We start from the raw sequence: 22,663 nt of genomic DNA, 5'->3' as shown, positions 1-22,663 counted from the left end.
TGTAAATTTTTTTCCCAATTAAGACAAATAAATATTCACTGTTTTTAATCTACTGTGGAAGGAAAGAAAGAGAGAGAGAGAGAGAGAGAGAGAGAAAGAAAGAAAGAAAGAAAGAAAGAAAGAAAGAAAGAAAGAAAGAAAGAAAGAAAGAAAGAAAGAAAGAAAGAAAGAAAGGAAAGAAAAGAAAGAAAGAGAGAAAGAAAAAAGAAAAGGAAAGGAAAGGAAAATGAAAAGAAAAGAAAAAAAAGAGAAGAGAAAAGAAAGGAAGGAAGGAAGAAAAGAGAAAGAAAACATCTGCAGATTTATTATTTGAAACTTAGAAATCAAATTTCATTAACAGTTATAGAATATTCAAATTATATACTTCATATGGGGTGAGTTGCGGTAGCGGTTTTTTAGGAACAGATTCATTTCACTGAAGTTGCCAAATTTATGTATGTAAATCTGTTCCTAGTATTCGTTTATTATCATTTTCATATCTGCAGAGTGGCATACCTTAAAAACTAAACAGAAGAAAACTTTGTTGTATTTATCCATATTTTTACTCTTTCTACTTTTTTCCTTCCTCACTGATATTCCAGTATTCCTTTTTTTTTTTTAATAATCTCCTTTCTCAATGGAGGATTTCTCTTAGCTATTCTTAGATAGGTCTGCTGGCCACAAACTCTCTTAGTTTTTTTTCATCTAAGAATGTCTTAATTTACACTTCATTCCTGAAGGATATTTTTGCTGATATCTAGAGCATAACCTTGTAATAAATATCTTTAGGCACACTGTATTTTTTTTAATATACAGTAGGTTTATAGCCTTAGAATAAAGTATCTTAAATAAAATAGCTCAATGATCTTGCTGTGGCATTTTTTAACATAAGTGTTGACAAACTGTTTTCCAAAAGGATTGCTGAAAATTATACACCATGAAAAACAGTGCATAGACGTGATCCCTATTCTGAGACAGAGGAGGGACTAGTTAACCTCAGAAGACTCTTCCAACTCCACCGTCCATGATTCCAAATGATACCACTGAGGAGGATCATTTATCATGACAATTAGTCAGTGTTCTCCAAAGAAATAGAGCAAACAGGATATACAGAGATAGATATGAGGTGACTTATTACAGAAATTGGCTCATCCAGTTACAGAGGCAGAGAAGACCCACAATGTGGTCTGGCCCTCTGCAAACTGGAGAATCAGGAAAGCAGGGGCTTTACCTCAGTCCAAGGGGAACTGATGATATAGCTCATAGTTAGAGGCTTAAGGCTTAAGAACCAGGATGCCACTGGTCTAAGTCCCGGAGGTGGGAGAGCCAAGAACTAGGAGCTCCAATGCCCAAAAGTAGAAAAAGATGGACCTCTCAGCAAAAGAGAGAAAGAGAAAAATTCACCCTTCCCTCACCTTTCTGTTCCACTGGGGTCCTCAACAAACTGGATGATGCCCACTCACAATGGTGAGGGTGATCTCTTTACTCAGTCTACTGAATCAAATGCTAATCTTTTCCAGAAACACTTACAGACACAACCAGAAATAATTTCTGCCATCTATTTGGCATCCCTTAGCACAGTCAAGTTGACATAAAGAGTTAACCACCACAATAACAAAGAAGAATAAACTCTGAAGAGCAGTGAGAAGTTTCTTTTGTCTTTGACATTCTTAGTTAATACCTGTTTATTCCCATGCCAGTTCACCTGGGCATTTTTGCTTCACTTCTCTCTCCCGGTCAGAAAGTTCACTGATGATATATATCCTACACTGAACTTCCTTTTCTAGAAAGAGATTAGAGATGAGTTTAAGCCATGCTACACTTTACAACTATAGAGTAAGCCCTTGAGAAAGTAAAACTACTTACTTCTATACTTAGTCAAAAAGTTATGACTAGATCCAGAGGTATTGGTGCTCCATTGCTGATTTTTACCTTTTAATAAAATCACAGGCATTTTGGGGGCCTGAAAAACTACAACATGCCTGGAAAGAAACACCTTAACTAATGCACTCTTGGATACCTCTGAACTTGTGTATGAGACACTTTTCAAAAAGTGATCCTTTAAATTATATCAAAACAATGAGAATATATGGAAAATAATTTTAGTTATCATTTTGCCATATATTACAAGAAAATGTAATTTTTCGTTTCATTAATTTTTTTTCAAAAGAGATCTCAAGTGGTAAAATCATTTGCAAGATTGGTATTGACACACTGGTCTCTGCCCTATGAAAACAAGCATAAAAAACCATTGTATGTAGATGATTATCATCGTGGCTGAACTATATCTGTGCCATTAATTCTATAGAAAACATACCCTTCAATATGAACTTGACTCAAATCTATCTTGCAAATTTATTTACACATACATCCATATTAAGAAAATCTATAATTTTTCCATTTAAGTTTACACAAAATACAATGGTCTTATGATCTGCTATACCTGCGCATGTTGAATTCAGAATAAAGAGAAATCTATATTTGACATAGTGTAAAGGTACAACTATAGGCTATTATATTAATTAATTAAAATTGACAGATCGTTATTTCTGCATTTTTATAGTTATATCAAATTGTTTAAAAATCAAAATAGTCATAGTAGTTAATTATGTGCCATGATTGATACATGACAGTACGGCGACGAAGTAGAACTTATAAGTTACTTAACACTTAATACACACTTCATGGGGGGGTGGGTAAAGTAAGTACTTGACAAAATTATGACTTTATGTGGGATGGAGAAAAATTGTAAAGCAAATAATTATATACATAACTGTTTGAAAATTATCTGCTAGGTTAGAGACATTCACATTTGAAAATTCTTTAGGGACTTAATTAAAATAGAAAAAGTCATTGCTTCTCAAAAATATGATCAAGAGATTTGATTTTGGTTTTGCATGTTTATTTTGACATTTTAAAATGCATTTCAATGTGAGGAAACAAAACATCATTTTATATTTAAAATAAAGTTTGTGGGTTTTTTTTTTCAGTAGGTCTCTTAGAGTAAAACCTTTTCATCATAAGCAAAACAGCATAGTATTAAAATGCCATCATCATTAAAACATAAAAACTTATAAACTGAAGTATTTTCATACCTAGGAAAGAACTGGACTCTATAAATCAGTTGGTATGCTAGAAAACATGTCATAATTTCCTATAAAGAATATTGCTTTAACAAATTACTCAGGGCACAAATAAAATTAAAACTGAATGATATAAATTGTATCGATTAAAATGCCTTTTACTATAAGGCAGCATGGGAGGATAAAAACATTTTTGAAATAGAAATAATTTTTAACATCAAAACCCAAAGGAAATGGTAGGACTTCTTGCATGAAAATATCTCATGAAATGTACAGAATATTCTCTCAGGATATATATTTTTATTTTAGGTACAATTCTAATAGTTGATAAGCATTTATTGGAGAGCAAATGCATGTTGTTGAAATCAAGTCAAAAGTCAGGTCACTGAAGAGACATGTCTAGCAGGGAAGACTAATATGGGCAATTTTTTCATGTAATATATACACACATTATTAGACCTAAATAAGTGCAGTGTTTAAGTAAGAAAGGGATGACCAGATTAAGTCTGTTGGAACAAGGTAGGCAAGAGAACATTTAAAGGGTTAGGGACAGGGATGGAGATGGTAGAGATTTTATGAAGGTTTCCTACAAGAAGAGACAGATATTTGGTCTTGAAACATAAGATACTGTATAAAGTAAAGCAGAGGTAGGAAGGCACTCCAAAGGAGGAAGAGTGGCATGTAAATACACAGAGCCTCGGTATGTGAGAGGAACTCTACATAGTAGAATTTAGAGAGGTGGAAAGAGATCAGATACTTGAGCTCCTACTGTGCCAAGAACGTGGAATTCATCCTTAAAACCAATTACTTTATTTTTTTTAACATTTTTTATTGATTTATAATCATTTTACAATGTTGTGTCAAATTCCAGTAAAACCAATTACTTTAAAATGTAATCCTTGCACCCAGAGGGCTTCAGTGAATATCCCTCAGTGCCGAGTGGACAGGACTCATGGGGCTGCTAGAGGCAGCTGGGAAACACCCTAACTGGGGCCTCAAGACACAGAAAGGATTAACCCATTGTGACTACTGCCAGTTGCTCTTAAAGTCTGTGTGCTTTCTCCCAGGGACTGGCTAAGGGTATACAACAAAGAAGTGCAGCCACATTCCTATTTCAAGTACCTTTTAAACATAATGCCATTTCTTTTAATACTCACATTTCCAAAAATTTAGAATTGGATACTTTGTTATATCAAAAAGTTGTAATTTAATGTATCCATGGCGCCCAAGTTTCTGCCTTGGGGAAAACATACAAGGATTTAGGCAGGCCTCTGTTGTGGCTACACCACCCAGCACCCCACATGTGTACACATGGCACACACATATATACCACCACCAGGCTTTTCCTGAGACAGCTGCAAACTGGACAATACCCTTGAGCTGCCTCCTGCTAATTGCAGTTCTAAACACCTAGTACACGATGGCAGTTTTTGTGCTCAGGACCATTCAGGCAATGAAGGAACCCCAGCGTCGGTCACTGGACTAGAAACAGTAAGGATAATGTCTGAGAAATATTTGAGACCATATCTGATATGGCATAACTGATATGTGAAATCCTGTTTTTTATCTCTAGGGCTCATATTTTTATCTCATATGATCAAGAAAATATCAACCTATAACATTACCTATAAGGGGGAGGCAGCCTCAAGTATGAGAAACTCTACAAAAGACACTGGATCTCCATTTTTACCAGAGCTATTAGCATTTGTCTGTTTAGAAAAGGATAGTCATAGGCTATAGTTTACCCCCGAATGATTTACACTTGTCAGTCACACGCACCAAATTTGCATTTGAGAAAGCTTACTCCAGTGATAGCATAAGGAAAATATTTAGTGATGGATTAAGTATATTTGAATTAATTGTCTCTCAAGCTCATTTGCTTATAAGTAATTATACCTCCTGTTGTGACTTATTATTTAACAGATTTGATCTGAAAAACTGTGATTCTTTATATGGATTCTTTTTGCTGTTGTTAACTTTCTGGAAATGTTAACTATATGAAAAATGTAAGAAAAATGGAGAAATGACAATTGTCACTTAAGCATTTATTGACTGTCCTTCTCCAGCCTTTAACACAGCCTTCAGTAGAATTTAAGGGAAGTCTCATAGTCCTAGCAGAGCTCCAACCCCAGTCAAATCCAGGTTTCGGCTTGGTCCACACACAGGTGGGATCTCAAAATCACTCAGGAATCCCATCCTACTTCATAAATGATGAAATGACTCTCCACTTTCTCAGATGACAATTCTACACCTTCTCTAAGCTGGAATTTCCAACTCCTGTCTCTTAACTTTTCACCTGCAGTTGACTGCCTTGAGCTCAAAAAAACAAAATAAAAATTTTTGGAAAAAAATAGAAACAATTATAAAACATCATCAACACCCAATTACATCTACCATCCTCTCTGCTAAAACCCATATACTGTTTTCTTACTATATCAGATTAATTGTCTCTGCACTTTTCTAAGACCACCTCTCCCTTAGCACACCAAATCCCATCTCTTCCCTTCTCAAAGGTTTGCACCTAGTTATCCATTTTCTACTGACTCAGAGATTTTCCCTTCTCTATCAGTGCAATACCATCTCCTACCTTAGAAGAAACTTTCTGACTTATGGCTCTTTATTTCTGCTACCAACCCACTTTTCTGCTCCCCTTTAAAGAATATCCCCCTTATAAAAGTTATCTTTACTTGCTACCTTCACTTTCTCCCTCTGCATTCTCTTTTTAACCCATTGAAAAGAGAATTTCAGCCCAACCATTCCAATAAAATTCTTTTTAGTCCAAATAGATGACCATCAGGCCAAATCAATGTCTAACTCTCAATCCTTATTTAACTTAAGCCCAGCAGACACAGCTGGTATGGTTGGGTCCTCCCTCCCTGTCCTCCTACTTCACCTACAGGTTCTTCTTCCTGATCTCGTCATGTGAGTACAACTCAGAGCTCAGCAGTCAGACCATCTCTCTCCTCATCCTCACTTTTCAGGTGATCTGATACAATCTTACAGCTTGAGAAACATTCTATAAAGAGATGACTTCCAGTTTTAAGGGGTTTGCCAGCCCTAACCTCTCCACTGAATTCCAGGGTCAGATATTTAACTGCCGACTTGACATCTCCATTTGTATACCAAAGAGGCATTTCAAATTTAAGTTATCTAATCTTTTCATTTTCCCCCAAATACTTCTCCCAGTTTCCCAAAGCTGTATAAATGGCTACTGTATACCTCATGCTCCAAACTTACAGAGATGACATTTTCAGGAGCCCAGTTAGCCATTAATCAAAAACTTGGAAATAATTTTTCTTTCCCTCATATGCAACTAATCACTCACAAAGTTTTGTCAGCTCTCCCTTCAAAATGCATTCCATTTTAATCTAATCAAATCTTAAAGTCCTAGATGCCACCACTCTGATCCAAGACACTACAATTTCTCAGCGGACGACCACGGTGCACATGCTCCTTATGTCTACCCACAAATTTCAAGCCCACCCCACATCCCTCTTCCTCCTGGTTAGTATTCATAAAGAGGAGTTTTTTCAGTATTGTCACACCACTCCCCTGGTCCACATCTTTTAACAGCTTCCTGTCAAACAGAATCAACTGAATAAAACAGAAGAAAATTCAAACTCGTTACAATAACCTACAAGGCTTTACATGATCTGACAACTGTTAAACTCTCTGTATTTTCCTAAAATTCTCCCTTGCTTACCACTCTGCACCTCTCTTGCCTTCTCTTAAACTCACCACACCCATTCCTCCCACAGGGACTTCACAATTGCTTTTCTCCTCATTGTCTGCTCACTGCCCCCTCCCCAGGATTTTATATTGTACCTCATTTCACTCAGGTCTCTGTTTAAATATTACCTCTTCAGAAATGGTTATCTTGATCACACTTAAAAAAACAAAACAAAACAAAACAAAAACAGCTATAGTCAACAGAACATTGAATACATCTAGCTGGCTTTATTTTTCTTCATGGAACTTGCCACTAGCTGGAAATTTATTTTGTATTGCTTGCTTTCCCCATAGACAGGGACTCAGAGAACTGGTGTCTTATCTGGTTTTCAATGCTTCATTCCCAGGGTTCAAAAATATTGGGTACACAGTAAGTACTCAATAAAATTACATTAATTAGCTAATTCAGCACCTGTGTGTGTGCCACATTTTTTTTTAATATGTGATTCTCAGCAACAGATTGCTTTATCATCAACATGTGTCCATAAAGCCCCCTTCCTCTAACATTGTTTCAAAGGCAGAGATGCTCAGAAGTTCATTTTATACATACATATATATATATATATATATATATATATATACACACACACACACATATACATATGATGGCCTATGTATATGTTTTCTAAAGATATTTTATAGACATTTCTAATACAGAAAATTTATTTAATTTCTATTTTTAAAATAAAGCTTCCTTTGCTTTAGAACATATCGACTTGCACAGCCTACATATGTATATTCTTGCCCCATTTTCTATCATTTCTAGATGTGCTGAGATTGTGAAATATAATTAACAGCAACAAATCAAAACATTCAACAATCTATGATTAAGCTTTATAAACTTTTGGATTTTAGATGTGTCTATATCACACACACACATTTATATTAGCATGAATATAAAGAGTAAAAAAAAACCTCAAGAAAACAATCTAGTTCATATTGATATAAACTAGTTAAAATCTACAAGGTAATAGAATTCATAAACACACAACATGTAAGAGTCAGATTTCTACTTGCTGCAGGATGTTAATAAATCCTGGAGAAAGAGTGGCTAAAAGGACCAAGCCTCCCTCTGGCTTGTTCCCAGCTTCTCTGAATTGCCTAGGTTCGTGCTCAAATGGCCTCAAAGGTTTCCATTTCTTAAGGCAAATTCCTAGCTGCAGCCAGTTTTTTCTACGTGCTGAAATAATCAGCACAGCAGGGAAATAAGCCAATCACAGGGAAAGAGAGGAGGAGAGAAAACCTAAGCTATGCCTTCATCTTTTTATGTATAGAAAAAAAAAAAGTAGGTTGGAGGAGAGGAGAAGGGAAGAGAGGAGGAGGAAGAAAGGTTGCATTGCTGAGAAAAAAAGTAGAATGCTTCACTCCTGCCTTGATGGGAGCAATTCTTTATCAATCCAGAAAGGACTATCTAACCTAGAATCCAAGGACAGCATCCCCTCAAAGTATTTGCATCTGAGCAAAATTCTTATTTTTGCATGGCCTATGATGTTTTAATATTTTACACCTCATCTGCTTGCGGCAAGTGGAGCTCATACATTAAGACTTTTAAAAAGAACATAGAGATAATTTTCCCTTCACTCTTCCCAGAAATGGACAAGCACAAATAAAAAAAAAAAATCCATGACTTTTTATTTTTGGTTATCTTCTTTTAAATATCACAAAGCTTCAATTGCCAAATGTATAGCTGAGATCTATGAGGCAGAGAGAGACAGAGACAGAGAGAGGACAAAGAGAAGACATAGTAGAAGAACAAACACAGACAGACAAACCTTTGATGGGCTGATGGGGGGAGACTGATCATAGTGTTTTAAGTTAGTGTATATCTTGAAGCAGGTTGTGTACTATTTACTGCTTGAGGAAATAATAATAGTAAAGCTTCATCTCTCTAAAAGGTACACTACAAATAAGTAGCAGTGCATGTTGATAGGGGTTTGGGAGTGATAAAGAAGAGATGAAAATAAAAGATTTCAATAAAATAGACAATTAAAATGATGACAAGCACTACTCAGGAGCAGCCCAGAGCTTGGAAACAGCAGAGCCTGAGTGCCAACCCAAGTCCATCCTAACCCCATCCCTAACTACCACAAGTTCCTGTCACTTGATTCCTTGAGAGGTTAGTGCAAAGTTTTACGTCTCATGAGGACCCATGTTTCAAATAGGAGATTCTTCACAAAAAAATGTAAAACCAACATTAATAATGTTTGTAATACAGAATGTACACATGTGCACTCATACAACAGAATATTCCCTAAAGATGAGGTTAAAGGAAAAACAGGTAAGTTATCGCTATTTTAAAATATAAAATACAAACACAATGGCAAAGTTTACCTATAGATTATGATAACTAAATAAAGAGTGAAAAGAGGCTGAGCAAGCATTCCAGGGGGACTGATTTCAGACTGGGGAAGCTAACAAGGGGCTTTCACACTGTGGACGGGAAAACAAACAAGAGCTGGCCATACAATGGCAATACTCCAGGCAGAAGGTAAAGCATGCACAGGGGCCCCAAAGCAAGAAAAGCACCAGGGGGGTTACAAACTAATGAGAGGAAGAGTATATTAAGGTGAGACCTGGGCCAGGTCCTTCAAAATCTCATAGGACATGTTAAGATTAAGAAAGAAAAAAAAAAAACTTCTAAGTGCATTGAAGTGCTTCAAGGTTAAACAAATCTGAGAAGTGAAGTATTATTGTGTAGCACTTACTTGGCGATTCAAAACGCACATTAGCTAATTAAAGATTTCAAGAATTTCAACTATAAAGTGATGTGTTGAACTTGATTTGATTCAGGGCTTTCCAAAAATTTATTTGAGTGCTGAACACCCTTCATGTGACACTGATATCCTGCTGAACTATCCTCCTTGGTGCGTCATTTCCCAAAGTAGTTATATGAAACAAATTGCTGTGACAAACCTGGATGCCACTGTTACTTCACAAATTAACTGAGTTGTTATTGTCTTTTTTCTTTTTAGTAACTTGATCATCATTTCAGATATGCAGTCTCTTTGGGAACAATTTAAGATACGTTTTTACTGTCATTCTGTACTGAAAAGAAACAGATACCCAAGAACAAAATGAGGGACTTGAACTACTATATATAAAATAGATAAATAACACAGTCCTACTGTATAGCACAGGGAATTATATTCAATACCTTATAATAGCCTATAATAAAAAAGAATATGAATATATATATGTATATAAAATTCAATCACAATGCTGTACACCAGAAATTAACAAATCATTGTAAATTGACTATATGTCAATAAAAAAGACATTAAAAAAAATTAACTGAAACACGATTTGCTTTATCTGGGATTAAAACGACCCAAAATATTCACAAAGTATTATTTCATCGAGATTATGGGTTTCATTTTTACTCTGCTGAACAAACATTTGACAGTCTACTCTTAGGCAGACTCTGGAATACTGTGCTAACCAACAGGGTTACAAGCTGCATATGACCTATATTCTAATTTGGGAGCATTAGAAAAAATAAATGGATTCATTCATTTCTTTATCCATTCAACAAATCTGTGTTGAATGAGTCAAGCACTGTTCCAGTCCTGAGGGATAAAGGGGGAAACAAGACAACATTGTCTTTGCTTCGTTGATTCCTATATTCTTGCCTGGAGTAGATGAGAAAAGTAAATTAAATAATAATGCAGTCCAAAAACCTGCACAACAAAATAAACATTAACATGTAAGAGAGCAGAAGTGAAGGCACATAATCAAATAAAAGCATTTAACACAGGGTGGAGGGTAGGAAAGAGAGTCTGGATTTGGGAAACAATTTGGAAGTAATATAAAGAGGAACTGTAATGGCTGAATGGATACAGGTTCAGAGTTTGTGTGATATATAAATCTGAGCTCAGCGAAGAAGTCTGAATGTGGAACAAACCATGGGAGTTGTAAGAAATAATAATTAATTCTTATTATGTGCCAGGAACTGTTCTAAGAACTTTACCTAGTTTTAATATTTTAAATCTCCCAACAGCTCCGTGAGGTTTTTTAATCACCATTTTAGAGACAGATGTGGGGTACTAGAATATTTGAAATTATATATGTGGCTTGAATTATATTTCTTTTGGACAGTGTTTTCTATGCTCCTCAGTAGGACTCTGGGTCTCCATTTTGCACGCTGGTCTTGTGTACACTTCACTTATAATGTCCCGTTTTTCCTACTGAGCCCACCAACCAGCCCAGCAGCAGAGCAGTCACCTATACCAAGTGGTCAGCAGGGATGGCAGTACTGAGCACCTCTCTCGCCATCCCTGTGACCTGATAGTGTTTGCTGTGTTCATCGACTTCATTTCATCACTAAGCTCCCTGACTTCTCTTCTTTTACAGGAGATCTGAGATACCTGGCTTCTGGAAAGGGCTGGGGAAAGATCGAGAGATGGGCTATTTCTGATAGCCTTTCAGACATAACCACACAAGCTAGTAGATGAACCCATGGCAGAAGCAAGAAGGACAAACTGCAGGTCAAGCAGAGCCCAGGCTCGATTATCACGAGGCAAGGCTTAATAACACCTCGTCAAGAAGAAAACATCGGGCGCAAGTGCTGTTCCACACTGAGCCCCAAACAACAAGCACAAAGGTGTGATCTCCCTACTTGTAAGCACTGACATTAACATCAACGGCCACGCAAAGCAGAAGGAAGAGATGGTGAGAACTAAGCAGGCCCTTCCTGCCCGAGCTACTGGAGGATTATTACAGCAGACAGTTTAGCCATCACTCTGAAAACTTCATCACTGGGAAAGACTGAGTAATTTTATTTAGAATAAATACACTGAGACTAAAAATCTGTTTCCCACTCAGAAAAGATAACCATAAAATATTATCCTAAGAAAGATATAAGATGGCCCCTGATTTAAAATGCAAAAGAACAGGTTAGTTAACACAGCAGCTATTCAATAAAATGCCTTTTGCACCTGAAAAATTTAAAAACAAAAACAGGTAGACAGAATGCTTTGCTTAGTCCACACTGGAGGGGAACAGAGTAGTCTAACCCTCATTAAAAAGTAGTTGACAGATAACTCTAACTTATTTGTTACAACAATATTTAAAAATTTAACATTTTAACAAATACTTTGAGATTACATTTTACTTTTTCCTGGAGCCCAAAAAGACATCCTTGAACATGACTTAAAGTTTTTTTTAATGACTCACGTTCATTATGATCAATTATCGTACTACGCTGCAGTCTAATGATGCCCAGAGGGACAATTACCTAGCGTGGAACTGTTTGCTGCTGCACCCGAGTGGCCTCACATTGCTGTGCTTTCAGTTCTGCTTTCTGACCCTGGTGGCTTTCTCCCTCTACAACCGCTCTTGGCTGTGATTTCTCAATACAGTTAGATGTCGATCACGATCGGTCATTTCCACAAATGTTCCTAATTTGGGGATTCTACCAAGAAAACAGCTTAATGTGCTTTTTAAAATAAATAGTGTGAGACCACAAGATCCACAGTGGTTACGGCACATGTTTTGGCTCAAGAAGGAGAAAAGATGGTGTGAGTTGTCCTCACACCTCTGAGTATGTTTCAGAGGACTGAGCTGGCTGGTTATGTCTGCCCACAAGAGGACTGTGACAATGACCCAGCAATGATGCTGACAGCGGCAACAATCATGACTACGAATCAGACACTGAAGCAAGTGTGTCACTGAATCTTCACAATCATGGGAGGAAGATACAATTAGAATCTTATTTTACAGATGGGGGGAAATTAAACTTTGAAACCTAACTAATCTGGTTGTGGTTACCTGGTAAGTGGTGGAACCAGTATTTGAGCACAGGTTGATACAGCCTAGGCCCCTGCCCCTTCTCTATAATGCCTCCATAGGTCAGTAACTACATCTGTCTATATGTTTTTAAAGAGGTTACTTAGAACCTAGATGCAAAGTATTAAAATAAATAAAGCTTACTGAATTTTAATTATGCAGATTTCTTCAATAAATATGCATTTTAATTTATTGAACCTGATCTTAAAAGATACTTACTTTGTTGATTCATGCTACTTAAAAATCAAGATGTTAAGATAATTCTGCTGAGTAGACAGTATCATACTACAAGTTTAGGTTTATAAAGTTTGCATTATTTAAAAAAATTGTATTACAATGTTGTGTTTAAGCTATAAAATATCATTGTCCTATTGGTCATACTGGCTCAGTACCTAATTTACTACTTAATTTGGGGAGTTTGGTAGAATCTGGTACTTTTCACAACCAACACCTGGCACACTGACAGAGTCCAGACATAGCCCGAGAGGCCCAGAGATGAATCCAACCCCAATGTATGTTCCCTTGGTCGGCACAGTAATTTCAAAATTTTAAATTAACTGCAGACATTTAAAACCAGGGATATTTTATATAAAATGTGGACTCGTGAGTTCTCCCAAAGAGCCAGATGATGTGGCTTCATGGGCCACATTCTCACATAGAAACAAGTAGGTGCTTGTGAGCTTGGCAGCCCCTTCAGATGGGACCCGTCTGTTCCAGGTGGCCAAGACCACCACCTGGTCTACTTTCCTTAGTTATCTGCCTGGTTTGTGAGTTGAGCACTACTTCTATTTCTAGTAAAAATCTGAAAGTACAACTCCAGACTCTCCATAATACTCTATATTTTGGTTTGCAAGCATTTTCAATGATGTTATTTTATAGTTTGAACAACTGCCCTGTGGCACATAAATAATATTATTATTATGAGCTCTTCATATGTGAAACCAAGATTCAAGTGTTAAACAGCTTGGTTTAAGATTAGAGAGGTGGAGGTCATCTAATTCTCAAACCACTTATTTTACTCTATGTCAGATCTTTAATACCTTAACTACACGTAGTATGTATTATTATCATTGTCATTATAATTTTGGCTGGAAGTATCTTTTATAGCTTTCTTCACTGAATTCAGTTCTAAAGAACAGGTAACCCCACCAAATCAGTCCTTTGCTGTGTCACTTTCATGGCAAGCAAAGCTGATGATGAAAATTTTGAGAAAGAGAGACAGAGAATGCTTTACCTTAAATAAAATATTCTCAATAAGAAACAAATTATTTACTTCCATATTTAATACATAAATAACAAACATATTACTAAAAAATAAGTAAGTATCTATTTGGAATGTAACATGGTGCTAAGTGCAATGGAGAAAAATTAGGCAGGGCCAGGAGATAGGGAAAGGCAGAAGATTGAAGGAGATATTTCATATCAGGTTGTCAGAGAAGAAATGCCTCCAGATTGAGTGACCCTTAAAGGCTGCTACTGTCATCATCATGATCATCCCTCACAAAGACCAGGTGAACCCATCTGGATAGCTAGCTGGCTTCATTTGCTGTCCTTTATAGAGAGCTAAGAATAGAGCTTAACTCTTGGAAAAGTTATGCTGTTTTGTTTCCTAAAGCACTGAGAGAAAATGTTAACTATAACTGTCGCTGAGTTTCACTGATGCTTTCAGCAGACAGAATTTTGAAAGGCTACCCAGGCAGAGGTCTAATCTTGGGGAGATATTTAAAGCTGGAAAGAGGCAATGAAATAAATCCTGAAGCTGATGGCTTGTCTTACTCACAATGAAAGAAAAAGAAGGCAGAATGAAGACTCAAGGTAACACCAAATAGAGATCTCTTACCATCACAAAATGTGGATGGGAAATTCTGAACTTAGAGAAAAACTGGCCTGATTGCTAATCCAAAATGAATGGGGGAGGGGAGGAAACTCTAAACCAAATAATTTTTATGTTACTTATAAATATGTGTCCTTCCAAAACATAAGAGAGAAATACTTATATATTTTTTGAAAATAATTGGTTCGCTATAACATGGGTCATTTATCTGCAGCATAACGCTAAGGAAATCATTCAGCTAGTAAACCCTGAAATACCTCTTCATAACTTCAAAACTGCTAGTCCGTAACCTAGAAAATAGACATGCTTAAACAAGTTGTTCTGTTACATACAGATAAAAACAGAAAAATTGATTTTTTTCACTTTTTACCTGCTTGTTTAAAAAGGTCATAAGAAAAACCCAGATATTATGATTATAGACGCCACATAATTCCCTGACTTAAATGAATAACCACTGAATAGGACTTCTGGACCATTCTCACATGGTAGCATGTACTATTATTCTAAGCTAAAGAAGCTGCTTTTAGAGCCAGGTTCGACATTTTCAAATAAGGTAAACTGCCTAGTAGAATGGTCCTATTTTAGAATGAGTTTGCATTTGGGAAGGTGAATGTTAAGGTAAGACCTAAATACTCAAGATATTTTCAAGATAACCCCGTGCACTTAAATTTTAGACTTATGGGGAATAAACGAGGCAGATAATACCAGGAACAAAGTTTATACAAAGACTGTAAATCCTTACTCCAGTGCTATGCTCTGCATCAATAGAAACCTTTCTGCAAGGCTGAGTAATCTCATAAACCCTGTGAGAGAAGTTATATTTCTACTATTCAAACTCAAATCCAGACAGATTAGATTGATATAGCAACCTTCTTAATCTGTTTTACAAGAGAGAATTAGTCTGTTTGAATTCTGAATCTAACTTTACTTTCTTTGAAATAGTCAATTTAACCATTTTCCTTAATCAAGCTGAAATAAAGTTCTATTTTAAACAAGGAAAAATTACTAAAAGGAAAACAAAAAATACTATAAAAGAAGAAAACAGCAAGACTTTTTATGAGATATTCAGCATTATTAACGATCTTACTGCGAGATTTTAATGTTCTTAATAGGCCATAAATTATTGCTTGTTTATTTTTAATTGTCTGACTTCTTTTGAAATAGTTAACTGTTCGCTAAATCTACATCCAAAATTGCCCTTCAATCACCCATCATTTGCTTCTCATAAAGCAAATGCTTTATTTTAAAAAAAATCATTAGTTTTTTTTATAAAGCAAATAGGACAGGTATTTGTCTAAAATAATGCTGTACTTCTTCAATTTAAAAGAACATTAATGTTCTGAAACCTATCTAAAGAAATTAAAATACACATTTTATTTTAAGGTTTTGTGCTACATTTAAATATACTGAAAATATCACCTCTCTAAAGACATGATATATGGTAGATGCTCAATATGTTTATTAAATAAATCATTCAGAAAAAATGGTTTCTTCTTCTTTAAAAAAATCTTTGATGTTAATCTTAATTCAACTAAGCAATGGTTAATTCAAGTATCTGTAAACTTTTTTGTGTGCCCCATCAGTAAAAACTTTTCAGCACAGTCCCTCGTATGTGTATTTATTCATTAATTATATATACATACCATTTTAATAATATATTAATATATACACACAAACTAATTTCAAAATAAAGATAAAATAATTATGGTCTGGTTAAATTTAGAATCACTGACACGTGTGTTTAACGCTTATCCTGGCTAAACCAGCTCAATAAAATACACAGATATAAATGAAAAGAGAGAATCAATGGCCATCTTTATTAAATTATAAAACGTTTTTTTCCAGCTCCTTCCACTGTCTACCATCTTTCATAAAATGTGGCTTGTATATTTCCATTTTCCCTGAAGTTAGCTGATCTTGCCAAGAAACCACAAGATGATTCACTTGTATTTATAATTATATTTATATTTATAGCCAGTGGACTTAAGACAAATTAAAATTGGAACAATTTTAAAAGTCTGGCGAAAAAAATGCTCCAAGATTCATGTGAATGCAAAAATAATTTTTATGACTAAAATCATCCGTGGCAATAAACTCACAAAGACAGAAACTTCTTCTTGATATCTTCCCCCAAACACTTGTCTCCATAGCTAAACTTTCTTTGAAAGCAGTTACTTCAAATTAATTATTAAAATGTCACTTATGCCCTGAAGGGAGTGATTTTTTCATGTGTTTTTCCCCAAACTTCTGATAAGCATGTGAGTAGAAGTTTCAAGAACATATCTAGTAATGCATCCTAGAATATGTGAATCTACAACTTTTCCAGATAATACCGAAATGTTTCAAAAGTAGTTGTACACATTTACCTTTCTATGCTATTTTCTCTGTGTTATTGTGGCCATTTTTACTACAGCAAAAAGAGCAATTATTTCACCCAATGGCATGTTGCTTTTTGCTTTTTGCTTTTAAGAAACCAGAAAGTAGCATATGACTTTAAAGTCCTCTCAAAAAAATAATGTCCTGGATGTTTACTTTTTAAATATCTTGCTAATCATAATGATGTCATATACTCATTAATATATCAATGCACAATAATCCTTAAATAAAGATTCATCTTAATAACTGACTTGATCATGCTGTAATATCATATAAAATATGCTGTAATTTTATTTACAATTTTAGTACCTATGTCTTTATAGACTTATCCCAGGAATGCAAGATTGGCTTAACAGTCAAAATCAATAAGTGTATTTCATCATATTAATAAACTAAATAAGAAACATCACAAAACAAGATATCACAAAATACTTAAGATCCAAGTACCCACTCTCAGTAGGGGAGGCCCCTATGAATTTCCTCTCACATTCTAACTTGTGGAAAAGACCTATGATTAAGAAGACACAAATATTATAGTATCTGTACTAAGGGATACTTTATCCCATGTGGTTATGACCCTAAAAAATCAAACTGGATTCATTTTTGTTTCTGAAAGGAACTCTAATAACTCAAGATAAGAGCAGAGTATCTTCCTGCCTAATGGCTGTCACATTACAAACCCATGCTGACAGAATATGATTTTACAACTTTTGTACCTAAATGTAAGGTTCAGGGGGAAAAAATGAGCATTAGCTCTATTATGTTATCTTCTTTGGGATTCAATATCTTATCTTTGAAAGAAATATTCAACAAAGAAAAGGTGCTCATTAGAAGTTTTAGTAAAGGTTAAGGTATCAATAATTGTTTAAGCTCCACAAATGTGTAGTTGTCTTGTTACTTTACGAAGTACATTTACATAGTGCCAGACATGATATATATAAATATATAACTGAATCGCTATGCTGTACATCTGAAACTAACACAACATTGTAAATCAACTATACTTCAATTAAAGAAATACATATTCATAGTGCCAGACACATACACAAAATAGAATTTAAAACTGAGGCCATTAAATTATAGCCATTACTTCTCACTCTAGAAACTTCTGAAACTTATGGGTGACAGATTTGTCAAGAAGTTCTCTTTACCAACTAAAGAAAGAAAAACCCAATCTCTGTCGCAAACTGTCATTAGTAATTTAGCAGAGCTGGAAGGCAGTTCAGCCGAATAGACAGAAAATTAAAACATGGGCAGCTCCTGATTGGAAATTTATTCATAGCAAGTAATGAAATAGCACAGTCAGGATCTCTGGTATTACTTGGAGTGAGAGATTTAATTCTGATAACTCTGATGATGGCACTTGAATCAGAGATTATAAGCGGTGACAGGGTGTGACATATACATAGGACGGAATGAGCATCAGCAACATCGCTCCACGGAAGCTGATTCTACTTAGATCAATTTTTTTCAAACAGTAAATATAATAATTTCAAAAATTATTGCAAGTTTTCAAAGAAGAGGCATATTAGGCCTTAGGCAAACCATGTACCACTTATACTTACCTTTCAATGAAGTATAATATGAACCAACATACCAAAGGTAAGGGGTGAAAAAGAATTTATATTTTAAAACCTGATATATAAATGGTAGTGTCTGATTTCATCTGGATAAGGAACAAACTCAAGATTACAGGCAAGTAGCTACTCCATGAAGAGAGTAATAGTGAGGGCTTGGGTTTCCCTGTGATTCTATGCATGTAGGGAATAGTGATTAAATGTAGTCATGAACAAGTAATGTTATTTATATTTATAAAGAATAATCATCTTCATTTTGGATTTTCTATGCCTTTTTTATATTTCCTAATTACCAACAATGGCATTATTACTTTTATAATGATTAGTGTAATGATTAGTATTTTTTTCAAAATTGCTTATTTCAGACAAACTTTCTACCAAAGAAATACAGCTGAGAAAAAAAAGTAACACTTCCACATAAACAGGTATTTCAATACATCTCTTCTGAATTATGAAGTGGAATATTTATTATGAATGGTTAAAATTTGTTAGATGTGGGAATTTTAAAACATAGCCCTAAAATTCTTTAATGCTCCTGCCACTGAAATAAAAGGGCCCATGGTCCCTGAATCTGTAACTGTTTGGACAATGGTTTGTTGCAGAAATGATGCTGTGTCAGTTTCTAGACCCAGACTATAACATGGGGAAGAGAGGAGCTGTCACACTGACCTAGGCCCACAGTGCTGATATAGAAGTAAACTGAACAACTGCTGTTGTCTGAAGTCATTCAGTTTTAAGCTGGTTGGTTAAGCAGAGATAAATAACCAAAAGAGTAGATCAGGGCTTTAATCATGAATGCTGATTATAAAAATGGCTTCAAAACAACGTTACATCACATACGCCATCACTAATCAGAATAGACGGAAGAAATCTGATTTATTTCATCAGGCTAATATAAATGTTGTCCATAAAGTTCTTTAATAAATTAATATCGTATTGAGAAAATAATTCAAAGAATCCTAGATTCTTTAGTATTTTATATATTGAAAAATGTAAATACTACAGAGTTATTTGTTTAAATTTGGTGACAATTTTTTAAATTTGACTTTGTAAGATTTATTTATCTATACTGTTTAATGATGTCGTAACTAATAGTAAAAACCTACATAGAAAATACTAAGTCTAGAAAAATTGGAAAATTTAGACATTGTCAAATAGAACAACACACTGAATAACTGAAGTAAATTCTAAATGGAGCTATACTTACAGAGGACTAAGCCTATGTGATGTAATGAAGCCAAAAAAAGTCATAATAAAAATAATAAGCTAAAAAAAAAAGCTAAAATCATACTACACATTATTTACCAACAGTAAGAACTTGAGAAAGATTAAGAGTTAATTCAATAACAAAAGAAACTTAAGTATTAAATAAAAGTGTTAAATATGTCAATTTCTGTAACAGAAATGTTTTTAAGACAATTATGTATAATTCCTTTCCTTTAGAAAACTGGATAACTTTAAATGGACTTTGAGAGCTAAAGGAACAGAAAAATACAGTATAATAAACATTTCACTAAAATAAAGAATCATTTTATAACATAAAAATCCACCCACTTAATACATTTCTTTTAAAGACACAGTTCCCCCACAGAATTGTTTCAAAACATAAAAATTTAACAATTTAGTGTATTTCTTTCATAAGGCACAGTTCTATAGGATAGAGCCAACACTTACTTATCCAAATATGAACAAGAAAGTTCAATTAATTGTATTTCTTGTCCACAATCTCCTTTTAGAAGATTTACTCAAGAACAAAATTGTTAAGAATTATATCATAGAATTAGCACAGGTTCAGGCCTTTTTACTTGTTATAAATCTGTGGTTTGTAAAAAGCAATGTTCAAAAAGGTGACACAAATACAAAATACCTTTAGAGGGAATTGTATTAATCCCCAAACTCTACCTCCTCTTATAATGAAAACCCTGAGAACCAGAATGATTAATCGATTTGTACCAGAGTGAAACTAGGCCTGGAACCCTGCCACCTGCTTCCACCTCTTGTGTCTTTTCTCATCTATAATGCTGCTTCATCTGGCAGGAGTGATTCCTACACAGCTATGAAATATAAAATAATGCATGATACGAAGAAGAGTGAAGCAAAACAACTTCTTTCATATACAAATCATCTAATTTTTGTTAAAAAATTAGAATTCTTCATTTTATCAAAGTACTTGCTGAAGCATTTTTCTGCACTGTTCATTTTCCAAATACATGTATATTTATTTACGGTGCAACATCTGAAAGAAAGTTCATTAAATTCTTTCAGAAATATTATTAAAAAATAGTTATACATTACTTGATATTCTGATGCTTTTAATATGACTTGAATACATATTTTCACTATAGTTTCACTTACGATAAATAATGGATAAAGTTCATAGCATTTTTTATTTTAAAAATAATTTTGCCACATTATGCTATTTAGATTTAATCACATAAAACACCCTTGTATTTACATGGAAAGTCAGAGATGTGTTTAATCCTAAGAACCTGTTTCAGCATTAAGCCTTAGTTTATTATCTGTAAGATGGTTATGACAACAGTACTTACCATGTGTAAGCAGAGTTGTTGTGAAGAATAAATAAAATTAAATATGTAGCTAATGTATCTAAAACACTTGGCAGCATATCTGATATCTTACATACTAATAAATGTTAGCTGTTATTATAGGTATAATAATTTAGCTGCAATCAAAAACATGGTAGTATTAAGGCAGCAAAACAAAGTATGATTTTAAAAAATAGCCTACTTAAAACAATATGTATTTTTCTATTAAAAGGCAATTTGCTATACTTAATTCAGAGTGATAAAGTGCTTTTTAGATGTTAAGAAGCTATTTACATTAATCTTTTAAATGGAAATATAACCAATATATGCTAAATGGAATACAATTTGTAAAACTGAAGTTTAATGCAACTTACCACAAATACACATGCTAATCAAACAAGGTAAATTCTGTATGTTAAACATATCTCGTAAATTTTTTTTGAAAATTAAGAAATTAAATACCAGTGAGAGAGTACACATACAATGAATTTAGTAAAATTCCTCGAATTTTTTTTTAAACAAGTAAGATATTTCCATATTATGTATACCTACCTGGAGTAGATAAACAATCGACTGTCCCAAAGAGTATGATGACCTCTAGGTCCATAATGAAAATAACAGGACTCTGTCCCATCGAACATATTCAATCCATCTTCTGAATTTTTTGAAGCATGGCTGTGTACCACATCTAAGAGGACTGTAATACCCATCGAGTGAGCTGTGTCAACTAGTTCTTTCAGCTCTTCAGGGGTTCCATAACGGCTTAAGGTAAAGGAGACAGCAAATACAAGCTCACATCATATTTAGAGCAAATGGCCAATCATTTACTGTGTATCAATTATTTTACCAGCACAGTACTAGATAGTAGTATCCAAGTATTATATTGCTAATGCAGTGCAAATGCAAATGCAGTATAATACTTAGATACAAGTCAAAGCTGCTTAATAGCTATTATTAAGCAGCTTTAAAAGCACTCAATTTAAAAAAAAAACTGGCTATTAATTGTAGGTTTATAGCCCAATAAAAATTCACATTTTGAGTAGGTAGATAGTAAAATTCCATTTCTTAATACTCAGAGCTTCTGATTTCCATCACCAAGCCTAGTTAGTCTGAGAAGCATGGTCATTCCTGTTCATACACCTGGCCATCCCTCTGAGTATGCATGATTGGGATTGGGAGTGGCTTAGAATACTTCTTTGAATGTCCTTTGTGCCTTAATTGAAGCCAACTTTCCTGTACTTACTTATTCCCAGACTGGGATGCCTCAGGTACCAGTGCGCCCTGTCACCATCCAAGCAGAAAAGATAGGCAGCTGGCATGCATATGTGTTTGTGTTAAAAGCAGTTGTCTAGTCTCCATGAAATAGGAAACAAAAATCACTCCCAAGAGGAAGTCTTTTCTTAACCTATGTAAAATCTCAATATTGCAGGCTTCCGTAGCATTAACTTTTGTCCTTTAAATAAATTATCACCCTTGTGATTAACTGTTTACTGTCTCTCTTCCTCACTAGATCATAACCTAGTGATCCTTGAGGGAAGCTCTGACCATCTGGTTTCCCACGCTCCAGTACAGTGCTTGGTATAGAGCAGGTAACCTGATAGCCAAGTCCACTGAATAGAAAGAGCTATCCCCTAAAAATGCAAACAGGATCAAGCTGTCTTTTACCTAAAATCATACATGCAACTCCCACTGTTCTTACGATGAAGACTGTTGTCCTTATCTTGACCTACTGCACTGCCTAATCCATGACCTACC

At 34.7% G+C, this 22,663-nt stretch overlaps 1 protein-coding gene across 2 annotated transcripts in view; it reads right to left on the bottom strand.

Annotated features, from left to right (window-relative positions):
• Positions 1-22,663, bottom strand: part of GBE1 (1,4-alpha-glucan branching enzyme 1) — a 234,317-nt gene that overhangs the window by 96,803 nt on the left and 114,851 nt on the right. For both annotated transcript variants that reach the window (XM_072967491.1, XM_072967496.1), the window contains one exon: positions 21,461-21,670. In XM_072967491.1, the coding sequence (XP_072823592.1) occupies positions 21,461-21,670 (210 nt within the window). The remainder of the gene's footprint in view (positions 1-21,460; positions 21,671-22,663) is intronic.

The sequence above is a fragment of the Vicugna pacos genome, chromosome 1 (genome assembly GCF_048564905.1).
Source record: "Vicugna pacos chromosome 1, VicPac4, whole genome shotgun sequence".
Taxonomy (NCBI): domain Eukaryota; kingdom Metazoa; phylum Chordata; class Mammalia; order Artiodactyla; family Camelidae; genus Vicugna; species Vicugna pacos.
The sequence above is the reverse complement of the archived record's forward strand: the minus strand, read 5'-3'. Positions and strand labels throughout refer to the sequence as shown.